Below are 26,023 nucleotides of genomic sequence, written 5' to 3' on the forward strand. Positions count from 1 at the left end.
CATATTAATAAGACATTAAAAAGTATACTTTGTGAACACTGGCAACCACTCACGTGGGCACATTTTCAAATGAGTGCATTATTCTCTCTAAATTATTACATTTTCTACGCAAATCCATTACTCAAAATACATGAATATTAATTAATAATTTTCTGTAAAACGCCTGCTCTAACAGCATTCCTGATTGATTCAGGGATATCATTCTAGATCCTGGGTGCAGAGATGCAGTAGGGCAGTAGTAGCCTTGTGTTATTTTCTTTTTTGCACTTCTATATCCTGGCTAAGGATGAGCTGAGAGAAACCATGGATGGGGAGCTGGCCAGCAAGATATGCTGAGGTGCCATTTGTTATGACTTTTTAGATGATGCAGTTAGTTTTCAATATGTTCCAGGATGACAAGTGGAGCCAGAATAATTCTTTCAGGATTGGGATAAGCAGTTTTTTTGCAACACTGAACAAGGCATGCTGTTGTGTGAAGGACGTCTTTAAGAGGGGCCATTGTGGGTCTAAATGTGAGAGTATAAGGGTCTGAATGGCAGGTCTGAATTTGTCTTCTGAGACAAATGATTACACTTCCTTTAGTAAGGGAGCTGGTACTAGGCATTCTAGGTTTCCTTGGCAATATCTTTCTTGAAGTTGAGGCTGGTGACCTGGGTTAACTTGACTGATACTTGGGGTTTCTGACTGTCCAGGTTGATGCTGTTAAGAGAGGTCTGTACTAGAAGTTCATTTTGATATTAGTAAATAGTGGATTTCCAAGAGTGGGTGAGTTAGTTTTGAAGCATTGGATACCTGTAGCAGAGGAGACTTTTAAGTAGAGCTGTGTGTCATTTGCACATTAGTGAATTATTATACTATATTCAGTGAGCAGAGTCCCAAGGGGCTCTACACAAGAGATAGGCTTCTTCTGAGACCTTGAAGTGTCCATGTGAATGAACTGGTGTCAGTTGGATAGAAAAGAGGTTTACTAATGAAGGTTGTTGACAGTGAAGGACTTTAATGACATAGGGGTATGGATGAAGGTGGGATGATTGATGATGTCAAAGGTGGCTGAGAAGTTGAGGAATATCAGGAGACAGGGATCATCTTTGTCGTGGTCAAGAGGATATCAATTATGATTTGTAAGGTAGCTGTCACAGTGCTGCAGTGTGATCTGAAGCCAAAGACGGTTGGTGATGGGCCACTAGTTGACAAAATTATTTTTGTCTTGTGTTGTTTTCTTCAGAAGAAGGATGAGCTAGACTGCCTTGAGAGAGGCCAGATTGTGTTCTATTTAATGTAGAAAGAGAGAATTCACTACAACCCCTTTTCTAAGGGGTATCGAATGGGATTATTGAAATGGATGCTATTGTAACTTAAAGAATAATAATGGATTGTCTTTGATAAAACTGATTGCTAAATCTTTTAAAATATTTTTGTGTAAATGTGGAAGGATGGAGTAATTCAATTGTGTATGTTTAATACTGTGTTCAATCTACAATGTATAGATTGTGTCAAAAAAACTAAAAAACTAGAAAATAAATAAATAAAGCTGTCTGTAGACTTATAGTTGATATTCCCTATGTTTCTATGCCACAGTGGCACTGATTGCTTTCCTGAAGGACTTAGTCAGTTATTGCTGTGTCACTTTCCTCTAGGTTGGTAAACTTGTGAAGGAAGCTGCCTCCAAAAGTAACCTTAAACGAGTAACTCTGGAGCTCGGAGGAAAAAATCCATGTATTGTATTTGCAGATTCTGATTGTAAGTATTCCTAAATTGGGATTGTAACTGGAAACAAATAACTCAAATGTAAAGGCTGTCAACTATGAGAAATAAGAGAAGTCTTTTGCTGTTTTATAGAATGAGTGAGCAAAGTAATCCTCACTTATCTTGGAATATGATCCCTGTTCGCCTTTGTTTTAGAAGTTTTGTAAAATGTTATTGTTTGTTACAGTCTAATGTTATATCTGTGATACATATCATTGTTTTACATTTTCTCATATGTTACTGGGTTAAAAGTTTAATAACATATTTTAAGCTTTATATGGGCAGTATATGGAAATATTGTGACACATCATAAAGTTCATCTAAAAAAACCAAAGTAAGTGCATAGTAATGAAATCTAGGTTTAGCTTTATTTACTTTTTTATTGAACCATAGATCAGAAGATCACTTCAGGGAACTTGAGAAATAATATATAAAAAAATGACAAGAAAAAAAGAGTGTATGTAGTGCCATCTTTCAGAAAACTATCCAGACATGACACAGAGGAAAAGAAAAGGTATAGTGACCCAGTTCCCATCTTGGAGAGTGTAGAAGGGGGGTTGCCTTCTTTGTGGTTATTGGTGCTATATCAAGCATACTTATGTAAAAAAAATACATTTTAGTTGTGCATTTAACACCTAGAACATCCTGAGCAAAAAGACATGGATAGTGGTACGCCGTTGACTACTGGTTCAATTAAAAATACTCTATACTTTGTACAATAATGAATTTCAGTTCTATGATACTAATTATATTAAGAGAGTTGTCATGTCTATTGTAAGTAGATAAAGCAACATGTTTCATCATATGAGCCAAGATGCAAAGATAATCAGGAATAAAAACAGACTAACTCATTTAAAAGCTACATTTTATAAAGAGAGAAAGAGTAAATATCACAAATCTAGATCACGGCATTGGGGAAGAAGGGCAGCAGGTGTAACTGGTACAGAATTTAAACCAAATTAGGGGGAGTATACATACCCTCAAAGTGAAGAATAATGGAAGTTAACATAACAACTGTAAGTCTTAAGCACATCTCAGTGCTGAATAACAGCTTTTTATTGTTATCGACCTCCGTGGTACTAATTTTATTGACCAGCAGATCTGATGTGAAGCACACCTAATGAAAATATGCCTGAAACTATAAATTGGGATTAATAATATTCCCCCAATTCCTGAACATGCGGAGCAGAAAAAGAAGACCAGCTGCACACAAAACATTTATTTTTTAAAACTGAAAGAGAGCTGGCAGGGCCTTCTTCAACTTATTTAGAGCTTTACCACTTTTTGCCTCCTTCCTATCAAATTAAGTTGCTAATATTGGGAAAGAGAGCAGGACTCAGACTTTTCCTTAATGTATTTTGTTGGGTATGTCATCCACAACAAAACTGATAAATGCCAAGCTGAAATCTAAATAGTTAAATTTAGACCAAACCTTTCAGTGACAGTCTTAATCAATGTCTTACACAGGCACTAGCTAAAACAAGTGTTGTCTTTCTGATCATCAAAACTTGGGCTCTGATCCACCAATTTATTTAATTTTCAACCAAACTATTTCCAGTGGCAGTCAAAATCCTAGGGGCTAATGTTGTCAGACAAGCATATTTGTATCATGAAACATCAAGTTCTTTATCAGCACTCAAGTAATGTCTGTTGTGGCCCGATCACAATAATTTCTTTGACCAGCCCTTCATAACCTATGTAGAGATTCTGAGATTGCTGGTCGGCCCCCTCTGTGCTATTGTAAAGGACCCGGCTACCTTAAGGGAACTGAGTCCTTTATCATGGCACTGTTTCTGCTGGTCTGACTGGCGGTAACGCATACTACAATGTTCCCATCAGCCCAGCAGGAACATTGTATTACACTTGTGGGGGACGTCATCGCCATGGCCGTTGCATCCTCCTCGTGAATTTGGCAGTCCTGCGGTGGGACCACCAACCTCATAATGACGCCCTAAGTCTCTATCTGTCAATTGCCTTACACACAACCTTTTCTCTCCTCTTTTAATTATCTTCTTCCTCTGCTCCTTGAAATCTTCAACTCCAGATGGCTTTCAGACCTAATAAATAACATATACAAACATCCCAGTGAATGAGCCAAAAACAGGCCTTTATATAATTCCTATGACTCAATAGGCAGTTTGATATTTTGTATTCAACATCTTTGCAACACCAGTACAGGTATGTATAAAGCGCATGCTCACCATCAGAAAGGCATTCTGCTGCTAAACAAAAACAGCGCATCTCCAACCGAAATACACAAATAACACAAATATTATTTGGATGCAAAATTTGGTTTCCAAGTAATAAATGGGGACGTGTTTCTTCAAAACTTTAATTCCAATTTCAAAAACCTGCAGTTGTATGACAGGTACGGTGCTGCTTTTAGATGCTGTGCTGACATGACCACGAAATTCCTGAACTGAAGGAGTGACACAATATCATTTGAGACTCCACTTCATCATCATGAGCTAGGCATTTGTGGGTGAGATGACTTCATTTGTATCTTCTGCATCAGAAAGACTGTAGCTCTGTGACATGATGTTTTAGTCACTATAGCTTCAGGCTTTGATGGAATGCCTGGAGTTGCGAGGGTGTGGTCCACAAAGGAAGCCTAGTTTGTCCCGAGGGCTGATGTCCCTTGGAACTGCTGTGCACTTTAGGAGAACTCAGATTCCAAGACATGGTCAAGGATTAGATCTTTGCAAACTAGAATGCCAAATCATGTGAAGCTGGTAATTTCTACAGCTAAAAGCAGCCGGGGCTTGTGGAAGATATACATATCTGCTGTTGTTGCCCTCCATTCCCTCATTTTCCCTCTGCTAGCTTTTTTGCTCTCTCAAACTCTCTATCTGGAAGCAAGAACTTGTTTCTAATGACCAAATAAAAACAAATCCCATGTTGAGTGTTTCTTAAGGATGCAAAGTTCTCAGAAATTAACAAATGGCCTGATTTAGAGGGTGGCAGATGGGCTGCTCCATCACAAATGTGATTCCATGTGCCTGATTACAAGTGCGTAATATCCTAATGCACTTATAATATTATGGACAATCTATCTGTCACGTTTGTGACAAAGTAACCCATCCCCCGAACTTTAAATCAAACCCTAAGTTCTCTATTGAGATAATTAATTAAAAACGTATTTATTCATAGTATTTCAAATAAAAATAATGAAATGCATAAAATTCTTAAAAGGCCCAGTCTTCCTACATATGCTAAAAACAATTAGGCCCTCATTACAACCCTGGCGGTCGGTGTTAAAGTGGCGGTAATACCGCCAACAGGCTGGTGGGAAAAAAAAATGGAATTACGACTGTGGCGGAAACCGCCAACATAGACAGCCACTATAACACTCTGACCGCCACGGGTACAAACAAACAGCGCGGCGGTCACCGCCAACAGACAGGCGGGAGACAATGTACCACCCACACTATTATGAGAGGCCAATCCGCCACCTTTTCCGAGGCAGAACCAACGCAAACAAAAACACGGTGGAAACAGGACTTGGAAGGGAAAACACTCACCTCTCTAAACCCCATTAGGAACCAGGACGCCATGGAGCCAGAACTCCAGATACTCCCTGCGATGGTATTCCTGCTCCTCTATCAGGTGCACCAAAGACAGCGGCGGCGACCACGTGAGTACTGCACCTACAACACAGGGGAGGGGGACGGAAAAGAGAGTGACACACACACGCAACATGCAAAACCCCTACCCTCACCCACAACAACATACACACAAATACATGCTGCAACATTACATTTGACCCCCCCATCACCCCTGGAAGAACGCAAGGACAAAAGGAAATGAGTTGAACGATTGTAATCATGAAAAAAACAGTAGTCAAAACCCGAAATGCAGTATATACAAATATGTACACCAACTACACAAGTCCGGATAGTGCACCAATTATTGTCCGTGGACCACTGGGCCCAAAATTCATGGGCGAGGCCCACACTAGATACCAGACTTCAAACGGAGAGAACACTGCAGGGGCATCAGATTGAAATGAAACAGGCACCTCAGGGGGAAGGGAAGGAGGGGCACCTCAGCCGGATGAGTGCACAACACCACTGCTCCACGAGGGGGCTCCATGCCCACTGCTGTATCCTGGGGAGTGCAAAGCCACAGTCTCTCAAGTCTCTCCAGTGGGTGGTTTGCCCACTGCATTATCCTGGGGAGTTCAAAGCCACAGTCTCTCAAGTCTCTCCAGTGGGTGGGTTGCCCACTGAATTATCCTGGGGAGTGCAAAGACACAGTCTCTCAAGTCTCTCCAATGTGTGGGTTGCCTACTGCATTTTCCTGGGGAGTGCAAAGCCACAGTCTCTCAAGTCTCTCCAGTGTGTGGTTTGCCCACTGATGCATCCTGGGGAGTGCAAAGCCACAGTCTCTCAAGTCTATCCAGTGGGTGGGTTGCCCACTGCATTATCCTGAGGAGTGTAAAGCCACAGTCTCTCAAGTCTCTCCAGTTGGTGGTTTGCCAACTGCTGCATCCTGAGGAGTGAAAAAGCCACAGTCTCTCAGGTGGATGCCTTTCTCCACTGGTTCTGGAGGGGGCATTGTGCCCAGAGTGCGTCATCCTGCCAAGGACTGAGGTAGTGGATGCCTTTCTCCACTGATTCTGGAGGGGGCATTGTGCCCAGAGTGCTTCATTCTGCAAGGACTGAGGTAGTGGATGTGATACTCCACTGGTTCTGGAGGGGCTTTGTGCCCAGAGTGCCTCATCCTGCCAAGGACTGAGGTAGTGGATGTGATACTCCACTGGTTCTGGAGGGGGCTTTGTGCCCAGAGTGTTTCATCCTGCCAAGGACTGAGGTAGTGGATGCCTTTCTCTACTGGTTCTGGGGGGGGCATTGTGCCCAGAGTGCTTCATCCTGCCAAGGACTGAGGTAGTGGATGCCTTTCTCCACTGAAGGTGGTGCATCATGGAAGCTGCCCAGGCTCCTGGAACTGACCACCAGGCTTGGATGACTGACCACTGGGGATGGCAGCCATGTCTGCGCTGGTGCCACTGGCTCAGGATGTCGCGGGGCCGCTGGCGGTGCTTGCGGTGGTCTCTGTGGCGGCGGTGCTGGTGGCGGGCTCTGTGGCGGCGGTGGTGGTGGCGGGCTCAGTGACTGCGGTGCCGGCGGTGTGCTCCTGGCGATGGTGCTGGATTGCGGGCTCAGTGACTGCGTTGCTGGTGGCGGGCTCAGTGACTGCGGTGCTGGTGGCAGGTTCAATGACAGCAGTGCTGGTGGTGGTGCATGTGGCGGTCTTCTCCGCCATACAGGTTGGTGTTGACTTGGACAGAAGGTGTGACACTGGTCCCATTGTCGGAGCCAACATGCCCTCTCCTGACCTGCCCTTTATTTTCTGGACCTTCCTCACCTTGGATGGTGGCGCAGCTGTCTTGCCACTATCCCCTTTCGTTTTCCCTGAGCCCTTGGTGGCAGGTGTTTTCGGCTTCTCCCTCTGGGATGTGGGCAACTTTTTTACTTTAGCAGGTGGCGGAATGTCCTTGCCCTCGCTCCGTGGCACACTGGCAGCCCTGATGCTTGGCACACTCCAATAGCCCGCAGTTGCTGGTACCACTGTGCCCGGTGATGTGGTGGCTGAGGTGCTGGGTTGGGACCAGGAAAGCCTTGCCCTAGGGGACAGACTGGGGGGGAGGTGTAGGGAAGAGGTCAATATTAGCCAGGAAAAGATTTTTAGACACACTGGGATGGGTAGATGGAGTGGGTTTGGGAGTGGAGGAAGAGGTAGTGGTTGTAGGAGGTGTACGTTTTCTGAATTTGGGTGAAGGTGCACGGGCTGGAGGCTGTTGTGAGGTGGATGGCTGTTGGGTGGGTGTGTGTCTGCGTTTGTGTACTTTGGGAGGAGGGCTCACAGACACACTGGTACAGGACACAGGGGATGTGTGAATGTTAGTGGGGTGGTGAGTGCATGTGAGCGGTGTGTGGTGATGGGCGTCCTGGTGATGGAGGTAGTGGCTGAAGATGTAGTGCATGCAGGTGTGAGTGGAGACGAGACAGGGAGGGAGGAGGATGACGTGAAAGAGGGAGACACAGTGGAGGCAGTGGATGTTGGTGTGTGTGCATGGGTATGCTGCTTGTGTGAGTGCCTGTGGGATGTGTGGTGCTTATGTTTACCAGAGCCACCCTTGTGTGTTGAGGTGTGTGCATGCTGGTCTGATGGTGTGCTTGGGATAGGCTGAGGTACAGGGGATTTGGTCTGGGTGGAGTAAGTTTGAGGGGGAGGCTTGACACAGGGACAATGGCTGCCATCAGTGCTGAGGCCAGAGTCTGAAATGCTCTCTGTTGGGCTGCCTGGCCAGAATGAATGCCCTGCAGGTATGCATTTGTTTGTTGCAAATGCCTCTCGACAGCCTGAATGGCATTCACAATGGCAGACTGCCCAACAGTGAGGGATCTCAGGAGGTCAATAGCCTCCTCTCTGAGGGCAGCAGGGCTGACTGGGGAAGGGCCTGAAGTGCCTGGGCGAAGGAGATGCCCACCCTCCTGTGTGAGCGGCCATGGGACACACGCTGAGGGGCTGCTGGGAAGGCGATGCTGATAGGGGGGGTGGCGGCTGTACCTGTTGATGTGGGGGCACAGAGGGGCCCGCCACCACAAGGGAGCTCCCATCAGAGGAGGAGTCGCTGTCGTTGCTGTCACCTCCTGTCCCCGCCGTGGAGCTCCCCTCGCCCTCCGTCCCATTGGTGGCTTCAGACTCCATTGTCTCGCCCTCCAGGGCCAAGTGGGATGCAGTTCCCTCCTGCTCCGGTGCCACTGCTCCTCCACCTGATGGTGCTATTGCACACAAGAACAGGGAGACCACAAAAAGGGGAGGAAAGACAGAAGAAAGACATGTTCAGTGCATGCAATACAACTACCGTTGGCGAACACTACAGACACAGCAGCCCTCTGCACTACGCCATGCACTTATAGTTCCTAGATTAATCACATGCCCATGGGGTACAAGGCCTATGCCCAATTGCTGCACACATGGAAGTCACAGGAGCCTGACTAGGCGTAGATGGCTCTTACCACTGGTGGGGATGGGGTGCCACTTAGACTGCCTCACAAAGGGTCCTTGCCTACAAAAAGCTTGCCCTGGCCTAGGGTAACCCACTGCCCACCTCCCCCACCCAGACACCTCGTAATGCGCACAGAGTCAGATGGATTTGATGGTACTCACCCCCTTGTGGCTGCTGTGATGCCCTCAAGTGCCCATCCAACTCTGGATACGCCACCGCCAGGATCCGGAACATCAGGGGGGTCATGGTGCGATGGGCACCCCTCCCACGTTGGGAGGCCATCCCCAGCTGGGCCTCCGCCATCTCCTTACTCCAGCGGCGAATGTCCTCCCATCTTTTTCTGCAGTGGGTGCTCCGTCTGTGGTGGAACCCCAGGGTCCGGACGTCCTTGGCGATGCCATGCCAAATATCCTTCTTCTGGTGGGTGCTGACCTAGAGGAATAGTACAGGGGAAAAGGAAAAACTTTAACCGTCCGGACCGTCACAGTCATTGGCCCACGTTCCCACCCTTGCCCTGACGCACATTCACTCACCGTCCGCTCATGCAGCGCTCAGTCTCCCCCCCATGTATCTTCCATCCACAACACTCCAAACAGGCATTGCCCATGCAACATGCTCACAGTGTACTCACCTGTTTGTCTGGAGGACCGTAGAGTAGCGTGTACTGGGGGAGGACCCCATCCACTAACTTCTCCAACTCCTCCGAAGTGAAGGCAGGGGCCCTTTCCCCAGACACATGAGCCATTGTCACTTCCAGACAGAGGTCACAACAGCACTTGCAGTGTAGGTCCTCTCCTGTCGAAGGTCAGGTATCCAGTGAGTGAACAGACAGAAAATGGCGGTCATGTCCGCAGCGGTGCGTACCGTCACCGCTGGCGTACATCGTCATTGGCTCCTCAGACCCTCAGGGTCCAATGTTAACCAATGCAGGATTGCGCTGCGGTCTTCGACCACCTACCGTGATGGTGTAGAACGCCAGCGCAGTTACATCATATCCCTTTGTCCCACCTTACAGGTCAGGCAGCTGCCATTTCAGGGGGCTACATGGCATTAATAATAACTGCGTCACACCGATCTAGGCCTTGCATACACACAGTAACAGACACATTGCGGATTGACAAATGTGTGCTAATGACTTTTTGTAATACCTCAGTGTTGGCTGACTCTCTGCTCACTGTTCTCGTCCATAGGGCACGTCTGCTGGGGCAGGTGATGAGATGGCGGCATCCTCTGGTGTACAGACCGCTGGTGGACCTGTCGACAATGGAAGACAGACACGTAATAGTCACCTACAGACTTGATAGTGCAACAATCCATGAACTGTGTGCCCAGTTGGAGCCAGACTTGATGTCAGCTATCCGCCATCCCACCGAGATCCCCCCTCTAGTGCAGGTCCTGTCAGTACTCCATTTCCTGGCAAGTGGGTCTTTTCAAACTACAGTGCCCATTGCATCAGGGATGTCCCAGCCTATGTTCTCAAACGTGTTGTCCAGAGTGTTGTCTGCCCTGCTGAAACACATGCGCAGCTACATCGTGTTTCCTCAGGTGGAGGATTTGCCTACAGTGAAAGGTGACTTCTAAGTCTTGGGACATATCCCCAACATCATAGGTGCCATTGATGGGACACATGTGGCCTTGGTACCCCCCGCAGGAGTTAACAGGTGTACAGAAACTGAAAGAGCTACCATTCTATGAATGTGCAGATTATGTATTTGGCCGACCAGTACATCTCCCATGTGAATGCCAAGTTTCCTGGATCAGTGCATGACGCTTACATTCTGAGGAATAGCAGCATCCCTTATGTGATGGGGCAACTCCAGAGGCACCGTGTGTGGCTATTAGGTGAGGACACGGACCCTATACCCTGTGAATAGTTGTCTGGGGTTGTCCCTAAGGGTTAGTGTGTGTCTAACAGTTGTCCCTCGACATTTGCAGGTGACTCTGGGTACCCCAACCTGTCATGGCAGGAAATCCCAGGACAAGGGCAGAGGAACGCTACAATGAGGCACATGGGAGAACTAGGAGAGTGATTGAAAGGACCTTCAGCCTCCTGAAGGCCAGGTTCTGGTGCCTCCATATGACAGGTGGTTCTCTCTACTACACACAAAAGAAGGTGTGCCAGATCATTGTGGCCTGCTGTATGCTGCACAACCTGGCTTTGCGACGACAGGTGCCTTTTCAGCAGGAGGATGGTCCAGAAGGAGGTCTTGGGGCAGCTGTGGAGCCTGTGGACAGTGAAGAAGAGGAGGCAGAAGAAGAGGATATCGACAACAGAAACAACGTTATCCAGCAATACTTCCAGTGAGACACAGGTAAGAAGATGTCACTGCCTCACACATCTCATATTATTGTTTGAGCTAGCATAAGTCTGTCACTTTCACCCACTGTATGGACCCTGACTTGTCACTTTGCCTTTCCATTTCACAGATGTGGGTTGCACTGTGTGACCTCTGCTATATTACCTCATGGACTAGAGCTGTGTTACATTGGTATGTTGACAATACAATTGGCATTGCTACATTCAATAGTTATTGCAAATACACATTTGTGAAAGCACAGACTGACTCCAGATTGTTTTGTGATTCAAGGGTGTTTATTTCAGTGCTAATTAGTGGAGGGGGTTGTAAAATGGGCAGGGGTGATGGTGGAGGAATGTCCATGGCAGAGTCCAGTCTATTTGTTTCACAGGTGCATTGTCCAAAGGGGCATAGGAAGTGGAGCTAGGGCAGTTGATGGATGGACAGGGATGACATTCAGGGGCGTCTCATTTCCTCGCGGGGGTCTTGGCATTGTTCTCTGTCTTTGTCCTGGATCTCAGGGACTGTTTGCGGGATGGCTCTCCGTCTGCAGGGGGTGGGGTGCTGGTGTCGTGGTCCTGTGGCAGTGCCTCCTGTCCACTAGCGCCAGGAGAGGTGGTGGGCTCTTCATCATCCAGGCTAGTGTCAGGGGCCCCTTGTTGTGCCACAGTGTCCCTCCTGGTGTTCACAAGGTCCTTCAGCACCCCTACAATGGTGACCAGGGTGGTGTTGATGGACTTAAGTTCCTCCCTGATCCCCAGATACTGTTCCTCCTGTAGCCGCTGGGTCTCCTGAAAGTTGGCCAGTACCGTTGCCATCGTCTCCTGGGAATGATGGTACGCTCCCATGATGTTGGAGAGGGCCTCGTGGAGAGTGGGTTCCCTGGGCCTGTCCTCCTCCTGTCGCACAGCAGTCCTCCCAGTTCCCCTGTTTTCCTGTGCCTCTGTCCCCTGAACCGTGTGCCCACTGCTCCCAGGTCCCTGATTTTCTTGGGGTGGTGGGTTTGCCTGGGTTCCCTGTAGTGGTGGACACACTGCTGCTTGACGTGTCCTGGGGACAGAGGGATGGGCCCGCTGGGTGGCTGCTGTGCTGGTGTTTCCTGAGGGGGAGGCTCTGTGGTGGCATGTGCCAGTGTCAGGGGAACCGACTGTCCCAAGGTCCCAGATGGGCTGGGCTGGTCATTTTGATCCAGTTGGAGAGAGCTGCTGTCATCACTGTGGGCCTCTTCTGTGGTGGGAGTGGACCTGTCTGGAACCTCCTGCCCGGTGACGTTGGGTAGGGGTCCTGCAGTGGTGTAAAGGTATGATTATTGCATCTGTGTGTGCCATCATGTGCAATGGGTGGGTGACCCCGTACTCCAGTGCTTGCATTCTTGTATAGGACCTTGTGTGATAATTGGTTTGGGGTCTGTGTGGGTATCTGTAGTGGACACGCTTTGGTGATGGGTGTCCATGCATTGGTGTTCCATGCAGGGCTTGGTGTTGGGATGGGTGGGTTGTGATAGTGGGACAGTTGTGAGGTGTTGGAGTGATGGGGTGAGGGTGAGGGTGGGGTGTGTGATGGCATGCAGGTAGGGTGGGGGATATAATAGTTAAGATCTGACTTACCAGAGTCCATTCCTCTGCTATTCCTGCTAGGCCCTCAGGATGCAGTATAGCCAAGACTTGCTCCTCCCATGCTGTTGGTTGTGGGGGAGGAGGTTGGGGTCCGCCGCCATTCCTCTGTACAGCAATCTGGTGTCTTGAGACCACGGAACGCACCTTCCCCCGTAGGTCGTTCCACCTCTTCCTGATGTCATCCCGTGTTCTTGGATGCTGTCCCACTGCGTTGACCCTGTCTACAATTCAGCGCCATAGCTCCATCCTCCTAGCAATGGAGGTGTGCGTCACCTGTGATCCGAATAGCTGTGGCTCTACCCAGACAATTTCCTCCACCATGCCCCTGAGCTCCTCCTCAGAGAACCTGGGGTGTCGTTGAGGTGCCATGATGTGGTGTGGGTGATGTGTGAGGTGGTGTCGGTTGTGACGTGCAAGGGGATGTGTTTGTGTGTGTTATCTGGGGTGCATGGATATTGTGTGTGATGGTGTTGTGTGCCTGTGGATGTTAGTGTTGTTTCTGGTGGTGTCTCTCTCTGGGCTTCTTTCTCAATTTTGGTAGTAATGGTTTGTGGGTGATGTGGGTGTGTGTTTTATATTGGATTGGGTGTGTGGGAGTGGTGTGTGTATGTGTATCAGTTGTGTGTATTTCGAATTGTCCAATGTGGTCGTGTTTTGTAAATGTGTGTATTTTGAGCGCAGCGGTGTGTACCGCGAATGGTTTACCGTGGTTGAAAGACTGCCGCGTGGATTCGTGGGTCGTGATAGTGTGGGCGTATTCCTGTTGGCGCGACGGTGGAGGTTTTGTTATCACCAGTTTATCACTGACCTTTGGTGTGGCGGACTTGTGTGGGTGTCTCGATTTTGGCGGATTCCGGGCTATGGGTCGTAATAGCTGTAGAGGAATTCTGCCGCTGCAGCGGTGTGTTGGCGGTCTTCTGTACGGCGGTAAGCGGGATTTACCCCCAATGTGGTAATGAGGGCCTATGTCTCAGGACAGTCAAAGTTGTAAAAAACATGAAAACAACTCATTAAGCATAACATAGATGACCTCATCACCAGGATCTCAGCAATGTATTGATTCTTGAATAGAAGTCAGAACCACGAATGGTGGAACCACGCATGCTTAAACAATGCGGTCAGAACAACAACTGCGTTGTTACCACAAATGCCTTTACCACGAATGGCTTAACAACAATTTTTCGTTGTAAAGACATTCCTGGTAAAGGCATGCGTGGAACGGCATGCTTGGTTTCAGCATGTGACCTCCCCTAAAACAATCGTACCCCAAGCCCCCACTCCGCCCCTAAAAACATTTCTACCCCTACCCCACTACCCTGACCCCCATCTCTAAACTTAAACTGCCCGCCCCTAAAACTACTGTGACCATCCAACTCCTTAAAAAGTAAAAATATCCCGACCCCAAGCCCGCCCCTAAAACTACTGCGACCCCCTAAAACCTAAACTACCCCGACCCCCACCCCACCTCTAAAACCGCCCCTAAAAACTAGAAATACCACGACCTTCCACCCCACTCCTAAAACGACTGCAACCCTCATCTCCCCTAAAACCTAAACTACCATGACCCCCACTCTGTCCCTAAAAACGAAAAATACCCTGGCCCCCCACCCCGCCCCTAAAACTACTGTGACTCCTCACCCCCCTAAAACCTAAACTTCCCTGACCCCCAACCCCACCCCTAAATGTACCCCTAAAAACCAAAAATGCCCCTACTCCCCACCCCCACCCCTAAAACTACTGCAACCTTCCCACCCCTCCTAAAACCTAAACTAGCCCAACCCCCACCCCTAAAAACAAAAACATTTCCGACCCCCCCTCCTGTGCCTAAAAGTACCACGACCCCCCAAAACCTAAACCAATCTCACACCCCCCTAAAACTACAGCAACCCTCTTCACCCCCTAAAACTTAAACTACCCCGACCCCACCCCTAAAACTACCCCGCCCCTAAAAATCTAAAAGTACCCCGCCCCTAAAACTACCTCCCAACCCTGCCCCATCTCCACTTACCTGACTACCGTAATCCCCAACACCCCTAAAACCTAAACTACCCCGACCTCCCACCCCTGACCCTAAAAACTAAACAATAGCCGACCCCCCACCCCTGCCCATAAAACAGCCCCAGCCCCACTTACCTGATTGCGTCCTCCTCAGAAGCCGACTTCCTTCTTCTGTGCCTTAACCACGCATGTGTATTGTTCAGCACTTGCGTGGTAAAGGCACAGAAGAACAAATGTCGTCGTTAGCAAAAGTGTTCCTCCGCTTTCGTTGTTCACAACTTTGTTCTTCCGGGGTTATGGTTCGGGATATTTCCGTTGATTCTTATCTTCTCCTAAAGAAGCTTGCTGAATTTAGCAAAGTTGCAAATCAAAAACAGTTAATGCACACATCTTGATAAGTGTGGAGGCCCGTTCAGTTTAATGATGGTACCAAATACTATAGCCATTCTTTTGTGGTGAATGAGTAACAGCATTTGACATACAATAATTAAGCAATGGTATCCAAGATGGAGGGTACGCCTAGGTAGTTATTGACTGGAGGGAAGTAGGGCCCTACTCCACCCTGATCAATAATTGTGGGGGCACTTCCTCTCGGATAACATTGCTATTTTCAACCACACCCTTACAATTTTGGGTGAAATTCACAACATTATTTGTTAAATATTGTGTTTTTCATGATATTATTTATGTGAAAGGTTACATGAAGCATACCTGTGGATTTTTTTGGTGAAGTACATTGTAATGCATGCTTGCCTTTCAGGATCACTAAAGGATTCATAAAGAAAGGGGGAGAACGCATTTTTGTTACAATGTAAACCATTTATTTAAAAACAAAGTCTAATTCTCTGCTGGAACCACCCTTGAGAGAAAATTATTTTCGCCTGAAAATTATGGTTATTACTCCAGAAGCTAATATTCGGTGACATTTCCTATACATTTGTAAATACTTTCCAAATCCAGGTGAGGAATACGTTGGCATGTTGAGCAAAACATGTATGTGCAACTGCAGCAGCAGTCTGTGGGTGATTCCTCAGTATTCTATTGCAGATTCACCACAGAAAACTAATGAACATCTAGAGCGCTGACATGCTACATTCATGACAATTGTGAGGCACATCTGTGTACAATGCGGATGAAATAGGAGTTGTAGCATTCATATGATTTGTGAAGTTAGTAATAAACACAATGGTAGCTTTAATTTTGCCAAAGAAATGATTTGTGCTCTTGAAAGCAGAAATGAGGACACGTTTTTGGCAAACTCTCATATACCGTTCTCATGCATGATGGGAAACATTTCTAACGTTCTAAGTAAAACCTGCACTTTCAGCAGCAGCAGCAGTCTGTTAGAAGATTCTCATAGCTTCACCAGTTATGAAAAAAACCTTGAGTGCCAACATTCTATATCCATGACAAAAGTTAAGTGTACTTGAGTGCCATTCTGCTGGAAAACAAGCTATTTAATTTGAAGCGTTACATATGAAGTAGGTGTAAGTAAATGCGCTTTGAGGGGTTAATTTATATGTGAATCCAGGCATCAAAAAATCTGAGGGGAGCAGGGGCTGTTAGTCACCTACTGCATAATCTTCTTTAAAGGTCTAAAAATTGTTAAGTATCCTACCTAACTCCAGTATTCACTTTCCACGTCTCTCTTCAGACTGTCAACTCGCTGAATGCAGCCTTAACTTTAAAATAGAAACATTTTAGTAAACATAGAAGGAGTTGCTTAATCTTCCATTTAAATTAATGTGAGTAGAATATTTAGACGTGAAGGAAGCTATTTGTAAACAGATCACCTATTCAAAATTATTAAATCTATGTATTGGGAGTAGGTCATCCAAATGAGTTGCTGTTATAACTTTGTTATATTTCTCCCACATTCTTTTGTCAGTAATTTTATAAGCCTGTATGAACATCCTCTGGCCTCATTATCACTGGAGAGGAGTACCATTTTTGTGTATATTTTCAGCCTTCTGCAGGAGAAAGTGAATGAATGATTCTACAGCTTTCTTCTCCAACAGCATGCCTCCCGCTGCAGGCACATTCTGTGATCTAGGCAAACACTCAAATTCTTAAAGTGAATGGTTCTAAAGATATCTTCTGACACCATGCTTGCCACTGCAGGCGCATTCTGTGAGCTAGGCAAACTCTCAAATTCGTAATTAGGACTCTGTGATCTCACATGCAGTTGTTAGAGGAGGTTGAAGAAGTAGTAGTGTGTGGGCTGATACTGAAATGAGAAATGTCTAAGGTACTGGCTATGAATCTCAGGAGATATCATCCATCTAGGAATCAATCGAGAGGCAGCACTTTGCAGGTGTACAGTTGCATGATTTACAATCTCCATTACATTAACACATAGATGGCGTCCCATGTCAACTCCCTTGTTATTGTAAAATTGTCAAATTCACATAGGTAAAAAAGTCCTCAGTATAACCTCATGTAGTCAGTTTTTAGCCTCGCTGATATTAAACATTAAAGAAAATATTTTTTGAAAAGCTGAAAAAGCCTGAAGCTCACCCAGCTACCACGGCTGAGACATAATCAACATGTGCAGGAGATTTGCAACGTGATCATCTTCAAGATGAAAGAATGGAACCCTTTTTTCGTATGGTACCAGTGTCCTTGGTAAGTGCTGCATGATTCATATCATGTATGGAAAAAGTATTTTAGGCACTGGACACTTTAAGATTATGATGCTTCAGTGACTGTTCTTCTAGAAGAACTAACATAGGAGCCCCCTAAGCCACTACAATTCCTCACGACGTTTAGTCAGAATATCGGAAACAAAAATATTGTGGGACAAAATATTGTGTCAAGAGTATCAAGGACAAAAATATTGTGAAGGTAAGACTTCTGTAGGTAAGTGTTTCACTAGATTAAACTCCACATATATGTACCTTGACAATATATATACTTTAACTTATCTGCTTGATTTTTGGTCCTCGATATTTTTGACATGATATTCTGTCCATACTATATTTTTGTTTCTGATATTCTGTCAGTGATTCATTCATCACAAATAGTAATTGGAAGAGCCCTCAAGTAGATAACTTATATGGACCAAAACACCACACTTTCTACCAAGTGTTCCCTCCCCACTGCTGGCCTCCTATCGTTCAGTCCATAATTAGCATTTTTCACTTACTATTAAGTCACATTTGCCGAAGATGGTTGTAAAAAGATGCTGATGCAATACTGGTGAAAACAGGAAAAAGCTGAGAATGTACCTTTTCCCAAGCTTGAAAAAAACAGACCTAGTTATGGCCAGCTACAGCATGTTGTTTGTTGGTTCTAGCCAGGATATATTAGCCAATCGGGAGTCCTGTGTAAAGAGAAAAATGAATTGACAAAACAAAACCAAAAACAATCACACCCTGCCATATGTACAAATAGAGCTATACATTAAGCTGAGTCAACATTTAAAAAGATGACCCCACTTGCTAAGCTGCAAGTTATGAAAAGACATAGAGAGGCAACTATTAAGTACATGTTCTGTGGAGAAGCAGGGGCAAGCTGGAATCATACACTGAGGGGGGGTGTGTATGCCCAGTATTGGCTGTATGTCTCTACATTTGATGGTTATAAAGAAAGGGTGGATGAAATTGGTAAATTTTCCTTTTATGTAATGTGTGTAATGTTTTTAGTGTGTTGGTAATAAGAATGCCTACTGCACAAAATGGTGACTGACTGAGAAAACTGAACAGAAAGGCATGCCAAGTGTACAAATGTCATGCAATGTACCAACAGGAGGCTAGTTTAAGCAGAAAATGACTGATGGCAGCAGCACACATAGGTTTTTTTGGTGCTTTTTACCACTATCCTTTATTTCACACCCACCTTGAGGTTGGGGTTGAAAACGAAAAAGATGAAGGTGGGGTGCAAATTTTAAGATAGACAAAGTAAAATAATACCATTCTCCGGCTACAGGTATGGCACATCACACTCATACTAACACAACTAGGATGATCTATTTTCAGTGGAACAAGCTGTGGAATGTGCTCACCAGGGAGCCTTCTTCAACCAAGGGCAGTGCTGCACAGCAGCCTCCAGGGTCTTTGTCGAGGAGAAGATCTACCATGAATTTGTCAAGCGCAGTGTTGACTTTGCCAAGAAGCGACTTCTCGGAGATCCGCTGGATGCCAAAACTGAACAAGGGCCCCAGGTAACTTAATTGTAGTTGAAGAAGTGTATGTTTGTGCATTGATTGGGGTAGGTTCTTGTCAAGTATCTGTTGTTGATGAAGCAGTGTTGATACAAAAATTAGATCCTTGTATTCTACCTGTATTTTGTAATGAGAATCACTTTTGTGAAACAGGTTTAGAAAGGAGGTTATAAAAAGTAACTACAGCAGGCATAAAACCCAACACTAGCATTGTTATATTTATCTTTTCTATTAATAAGGGGTACCCCGCTTGTAAGCACTTAATATGTATAGGGGAATTACAAGGAGACAGATATACAATTGTGTTAAAAAGTACACTGTGAGTTATCAAGGACCCCGACTTGAATTCATCGTTTCTGACCAAAGTCGTGTCTTTATAGTGCCCATAAATACATAACTGCATGTGCAAACCATGTGATAGGCCTTCATAGCCTAAATAGTTAATTACATTATTTACTTCTGACTTATTGTTCCTATTGGAGCTCTCTGTTTGATGCAAGAAGAAGACCGTTTTCAGGCTGCAAAGAAAACTAGAATAAACAACCACAATACCAAATAATGTTGATGCCCATCACCCAACATATCAAAAGGGTTAAAGCTAAGGTACACAATCACAGCATGTCTTTCCATGTAGATTGAGATCCAGAAAGCACTGGAGCATCTTCCTTGAAGGGGGGCTAAGATAGAAGCACAAAATTAAAGCCATATCTTTCCGTTCAGAATGAGATTCAGAGCCCACTGAATTATTTTCTGGGCTGTGCGGTAGATCATCTAAGTTGGGAGTCTGACCTAGGATTCCAAATACAAAATCAGTTCAATAATTGTCACTTTGCATTCACTCTGGCTGTGTTACCAGAGGTTGAGAAAGCCAGGGGACTGCTGGTTATAAGCCTGTTTTTCTATGAGACCTCATAAATCCATCTTACTAGTGTGATCCTCACCAAATGTTTCTATCTGACTTCAATCACATTTCTTACTAGCATGGCTTGATGATCTACATTGTGATGTATGCTTATTCCATCACAATCAATTGATATAGTGCTTCATATCCCTGAACAGGCACTAAAGCACTGCCATGGAAAAGTGTTGGTTCGTACTGGGCCTTGATGGGATTTGTTTTAGAGTTGGTATGATAGAAAAAGTGATGCTGTTATGAGCATTGTGTTTTCCTCCTGCTGCTAAGTTTGACTAGTCATTTTAGACTTCCCTGATATGTGAAATATGAATTAAAATCTAGATTATCCAAGAGTTAAGATGAGAGAATTAGGTTTCTATGAAAGACACAAATGCAAAAATTATGCAGGGTCTCTTTAATTGCCATTCTAAGCAGCCTTTTAAGATCCAGAATTACTTTCCAGAAGTAGAGTACTGATGCCCATGTACACAAATAACCACCACATTCCCTCCTCTTTTAATCTGCTCTGTGAAGAAAACAAAGAACAGTTGAAGAGGAAGTCTTTAAATAATTAAGTGATGTTGGACTTCTCAATAAGTAACTTATCTTCATCCTCCTTGCGTATCATTGCACATCCATCACAAATCCAAAGATAAAATATTTAAGTTTAGAAAACTCAAATGTGCAAACTTGCAACACTAAATTCCAATATCCAAGCATCAAGATTTTAATTTCCACTAACTCTAACAAGGTCATTTAAATCCTTCCTATCTTTTTTTTTTTTTATTCTAAACCTGTCCCCTAAGGTGGAAGTGTCTATGTCTCTGATAAGATCTACATTCTCTCACTCTAACATTTAGAGAATCTACATTTTATAACAATACAGATGCTGCCTTTGTTCAAGGCTCCTTAAAGCTGCATTTAATACATGCTCTACAGACTTCAAATAAAAACAGGCAAACACTGAAGCATCACACCAATCTGCTGCTCCCAAAATACCCTGTAACCATCCTTCCCCAAAAAATGTTTTAGCAGCAATAGCCCTTCTCATTAAATAATCAGAAATCTTACTCATATCCACACCGGAAATATCCATCACTGCTCTAACCCACATAGCAATGATTGTTTCTGGCACTCCTCCAAACGGCTTCACAAATGACAAAGCAATTGATCCTCTCAATCGTTATGAAACTCATGCCACTCTCTTATTCTACAAACATTGTACCACACAAAACTTCGGATGCTTAAAAAAAAAAATCGGAGAGAAAATTTAAGAACTCATCATGAAACCTAATGCTATCTGGTACATACGTCTATTAGACACCTCCAAAGCATGGACATCTGATACTCTCCTAAAAGATACCAAAGAAAAGCAAAGTTTCCAATTTCATAGTCCACTATCTCAAGATCAAAAACTTGTTCCAATGTCAATTTTCAAACAAATTTAGGACCGAATTCACATCCCAAAGTCAATCATAGTTAGGATATATCAGATATATTAACCTGCTGCCTTTCATGACCCTATAAACCAAAGTGGTAATTATCAAAGGTGTTGCCCTGTATTAGCAGATTTCTTGGAGAACGTTTTTCAGTGGCTTACCACTAAATTGCAGGTATGTATAGTCCCAGAATCCCTGGTGGTTCTTTTTGGAATCCCCAGCTGTAAAAAAAATTCTGTATGGCAAAAACTGCTCTTTTTCATTGAATCCCTAATTGCAAAGTCATTCATTTTACAACAATGGAGAACTACAATACCTCCACCATACAACCTTTGGGGACAGAAGATGAAACAAGTACATGTAAGAGAAGAACTCTACGCACACCGAATAGGGGCGATCACGACGTTTTGGAGCATTCAGGAGGATGGGTCAACTGTGCAAAACCTAGAGGAGACAATATGAACAAATTAGGGGCTGTATGTACAGTTTTGTTTGTATCATGCAACTATATTGAATTTTGATGTCAGAGATCCTTTCTACCTGTCTATTTCAATAAATAATTCAGTTTTAAAAAAATTAAAAGGTTTTGCCTTCCAATTAAATGCTGCCAGCCGACACTAGAGATCTCTTATTTTCCTGTAATAAAGATGAGAAAGGAAATTTGCAATTCTACTGAAGATGTTTCCAGAAGATTCAAAATCCTCACTAATGAACCCATGCATGCCATTAACTTTTATATCTTGGCCTTGTTCCATGGGCACAAGACTCATTGAGTAACCTATGAGCCTCTTCCAAAAGGCCGAAAAAACTGTGCAACTGTCCTGGATAGCTCACCACCCCTGCCACTACTGGATGTTTTTCTCCATTTAAACAGAAAAGCAAATGTGGCTGTGAGGGCATCAATAAGGGTTCCACCTCTGCAATTTCCATCACTCCCAGAAACCAAGGCTGACTGGCCCAAAAGATTTTCACTAAAATTACCTGGCACCTCTACTTCCTAACTATCATCAGAACTTTCTGAGTCATTACAAATGGCAGGAACATCTACCCGCTCAGATACCTCTAAACTTGCAGAAAAGCATCTACCGCCTCTGCACTTGACTCCAATCTCCAGCTGAAATACTTCAGAAGCTGAGCACTCAACCTTGAAGCAAAAAGATGTATCCTGAGATGTCCTCAAATTTCCTGAATCCTGTTAAGTACTTCCTTATTCAACCTCCAAGTGTTACAATCCCTTAACTCTATCAAATTTCAGCAGGCTTTCATATTCTCCTGCCTTGTTAGATAATCTGCCCTTGTAGAAATAATGTGCTCCAGAGAATAATGTCAGAGCTCCTTTGCTAATTCTGAGAGCTCCTTGGGCCTGCTTGTTCCTAATCGATTTATATAATGAACTATAGATATGTTGTTCATCTTCAGGAGATTCACACATCTGTCTACCTGCAGTGAAAAACTCTATTGAGAAAACAGTCCTGTCTTCAATGCCAAACAATTTACATGGAACTTCCTCTGTTCCTTCATCCAATTCCCTTCAGTTTCCAAACTGCAAATACATTCCCCTCTGCCAAATTCTCTTGCATCTGACTTCACACCATACTCTGAAGTCACACCAAAAATAGCCCATCCACTGGACATTGGCAACACCTGTAATGAAGGGTACCTGGAAACAGATGTTTAAATGGATAAAGACTGAAATCCTAACAGCATTGCAAGCATACTTACGATAAACTATTCTTGGCTCAACAAACAAATCTCTAACTTAATCAATTTCACTTTCCTGTGTGAAAGACACAACATTGCTTCCACAGTACTGATCTCAAAACCTCAAATTTCCAGTTGCCTGTTTGGTACCAAAGTCAATTCTTAGCAGTTCATCAGAAAATCTAAGTTCTGCAACCAATTTATATTCAGCAGTAGCTGACATTTCAGCTCCTCACACTTGAGAATTAATCATAATATCATCCAAGAACATAATTGGTCTTAAACCCTCTCTCTCTCAAACGAGCTGCTGCCCGAACATTTGTGAAACCACATGATGCTATAGTATGGTGAATCAGAAGACAAAAGAACTTACAGAAACTAACAGCTCACCTGAATTAGAGATAACTCTGGCAGTCGCTATCCTTGGGAACTGAAAAATAGGCCTCCTTCAGATACAATTTTACTAACCAATCTCCCTTCTGAAAGCTCTTTCTTAAGAGATGGACCCTCTTTAGCTTGAAATGATGATATTCCACAAACCAGTTGAGATTTCTTAGATTTATTGCCAAACGTCACCTCCTGTCCTTTGAAACTCACATAGGTTTTTGACTCTTCTGGCACCCGCAAAACCACTCCATTTCTCTAACATTTGTGATGCTTTTTCTCCTGCATAGGCATTATCATATTCCACTTTCTCTCCTGCCACCATTCTCTTGCAGATTGAATCACAAGGCCACACACTGAAACAATCAATAATCGCATATGATCATCCTCCAAGTTTTCACAAAAAACAGGCCGTCTTATCCAAAAAGTAATGACATGGGCTAACTGCTGCAAGTCTGTGCTTCGTAGGTGATGAATATCAGAAGGATTAAACATTAACTCCCCCAAATAATCTCTTATAGGCCACTAAACCAAATACTCCTCCAAACTCCTATTCCATCCATCTCCTTCTAAAGACATATTTGTCAACCCCATCCAAGCTCTTGTTCTTACTACAGTAATGTGGTGCGTCAATATAATCAGGTTTCCCCTGATTCTCATTTGTGCCACTAGGGACACAGACAATTGTGCCACAAAGGATACCACTAGCACATCAACATTGGTATAATAAAAATATTTCTTCCTCATATCCTCTTTCTCCACATGTCTTTCGTTCCTCAATCTCTTGCCTCTTATTTATGCTCCTCACAATCATCCTCTATAAGTGATCAATACTCTTCACCTGAGTGATCAACCAATCTCCTCTTGCCCAAAGCAGAATGCATTTTCCCCCCTTTACATACTCGTCCACCTGCTTGCTGGACCAGCCTACTTATAATTTGCTCTTGTACAACTTCTCCAGAGGGGTTAAAAGCATCTGCTGCAGCCTCAGTCATCTTTATATGCAATAGTTAATTCACCAATTTCCTAAAGAAAACCTTCTTCTCACTCTCCTCACCCAACCTGTGTCCAACTATCAGTTGTTCCATCATTGTTTGTTAAAGCGTTATCCAAACAATAGCACAAACCCTTTGAAGACAAAGGTATTATTCAAAGTCCAAATGATGCCCAGCTCTCACACTCGTTCCAAACTCTTACATCTCTGTTATAGATCTGACAAGTACAGGGAACAAGCTGATCTCCTGTCATGAAGCAGTAATGAAAAGAGGAAGGGCTGCAGTGCATATATGTTTCATGGGCTTTAGTGTTCTAATTCTGCAATATTGCTCCTAATTATTATTTTGCTTTGAAAAAGCTGCTTAATGTGGCAACTAAAGAGTCTTAGGCATTACGTTGACCTCCGGTCTTGCCATAAAATCCACTTCATCCTTAGGCAGCACTCCTAAAAGTTGGCCACTCAGTCTAACAATTCTTGTCCTGAAGCATGTTGCTCTACTGCCCGAAACACACAATCCCAAACGATCACTAGCATTTGTGTCCTTGGAAATTCAAATCTCCCTTAGAAACTTCAGTACCTAAAAATAATCTATCCAGTTCCCAAAATCTCAGGGTCTATTTAGAGGAACATGCGATGAGCAAATCAGTCTGTCACTTCCCATTTTATATCTCATTATTAATCTATCTGGGGTGCAGAAATGGTCTATAGGTAACATGAAATGTTCACCTACTGCTAAGTGCATGTGTCAACTCATCCCAGAAAAAAATGAAGAGAGCAGCAGCAGCTCCTTTGCTAAGGTGGAGGAGCGTCATCCCACTGTTTTCAGGAAAAAGGAAAAATAAAATGCTAATAACGCAATTTTATTATCATTTTATTTTTCATCTGGGGCACGGTTAGGGCATGGCGGCGCTGGGCTGGAGGACAGCTGGAGGAGGAGTGGTATGTTCATCATAAGTGTGCATGTCTGTTTAACAGACAGTGTTGAGATGGCCAAACAGACATGAGCACTTAGCATTGCTCCACCCGGCTGTATTGCACAGCCCAGCGGAGAAAGTGCACTGGGCCCCACTCCTTGTGTGAGCATTGAACCAGGTCGCTCACATTAATTACAGCGCTGCTGTCATGCTGGTGACAGCAGCGTCATGATAGGCTTAGGGGAATGCGGTGCCTGCAAGACGATGAGACAGCTCAGGACGAGGACGGACGAGAGACAAACCTGTCCCCTGACAGGGCAGGTAAGTGTTCATTTTTGTTTTTTATTCCCCCCACCAACCCCATTCAGTGGCAGTCGCCACTGGTAAAGAGGGGGAGAAGAGGAGAAAAATATAGAGTGTGTCAACTGTCTCACATTTAACTCACAGTAGACAACTTATGCCAACGTTCTGAAGGCATGTGCAGAGTAGGTAATGGGCCAGGGTCCCCAGTGAAATAAACTTTCTCTCCACCTCCCATCTATATCTCCACTGAAACCTTTCATACATTGTTCAAAATTGTTTGGTATCATGGGATTTGAATTAGCTGAAAACAGTAATAAAACACACTGTTAATCCGAAGAGGGGGCCCTAAGGTATGTGTTGCCTGGTTCCCCCAAAATACTTAAGATGATAGTGTATACCATGATGAAGGTGACGAAGAAGGGACATTATCTATCTCTCTGTTTCTCTCTCAAATTAGGGATTACATTTGAATTTACATATTATCTGTAAATATAGTTCAACAATCTGACAGGTTTATGGAGCATTGTCTCTGACGCTTCTTATTTCGAATCGGCAA

General features: G+C 44.5%; 1 protein-coding gene across 2 annotated transcripts in view; it reads left to right on the forward strand.

The window, feature by feature from the left end:
- ALDH1A3 (aldehyde dehydrogenase 1 family member A3) overlaps positions 1–26,023 on the forward strand; it is a 203,244-nt gene that overhangs the window by 115,604 nt on the left and 61,617 nt on the right. For both annotated transcript variants that reach the window (XM_069222799.1, XM_069222800.1), the window contains exons 8-9: positions 1,638–1,740; positions 18,650–18,834. In XM_069222799.1, coding sequence (XP_069078900.1) covers positions 1,638–1,740; positions 18,650–18,834 — 288 coding nt within the window. The remainder of the gene's footprint in view (positions 1–1,637; positions 1,741–18,649; positions 18,835–26,023) is intronic.

The sequence above is a fragment of the Pleurodeles waltl genome, chromosome 3_1 (assembly GCF_031143425.1).
Source record: "Pleurodeles waltl isolate 20211129_DDA chromosome 3_1, aPleWal1.hap1.20221129, whole genome shotgun sequence".
In the NCBI taxonomy this organism is placed as follows: domain Eukaryota; kingdom Metazoa; phylum Chordata; class Amphibia; order Caudata; family Salamandridae; genus Pleurodeles; species Pleurodeles waltl.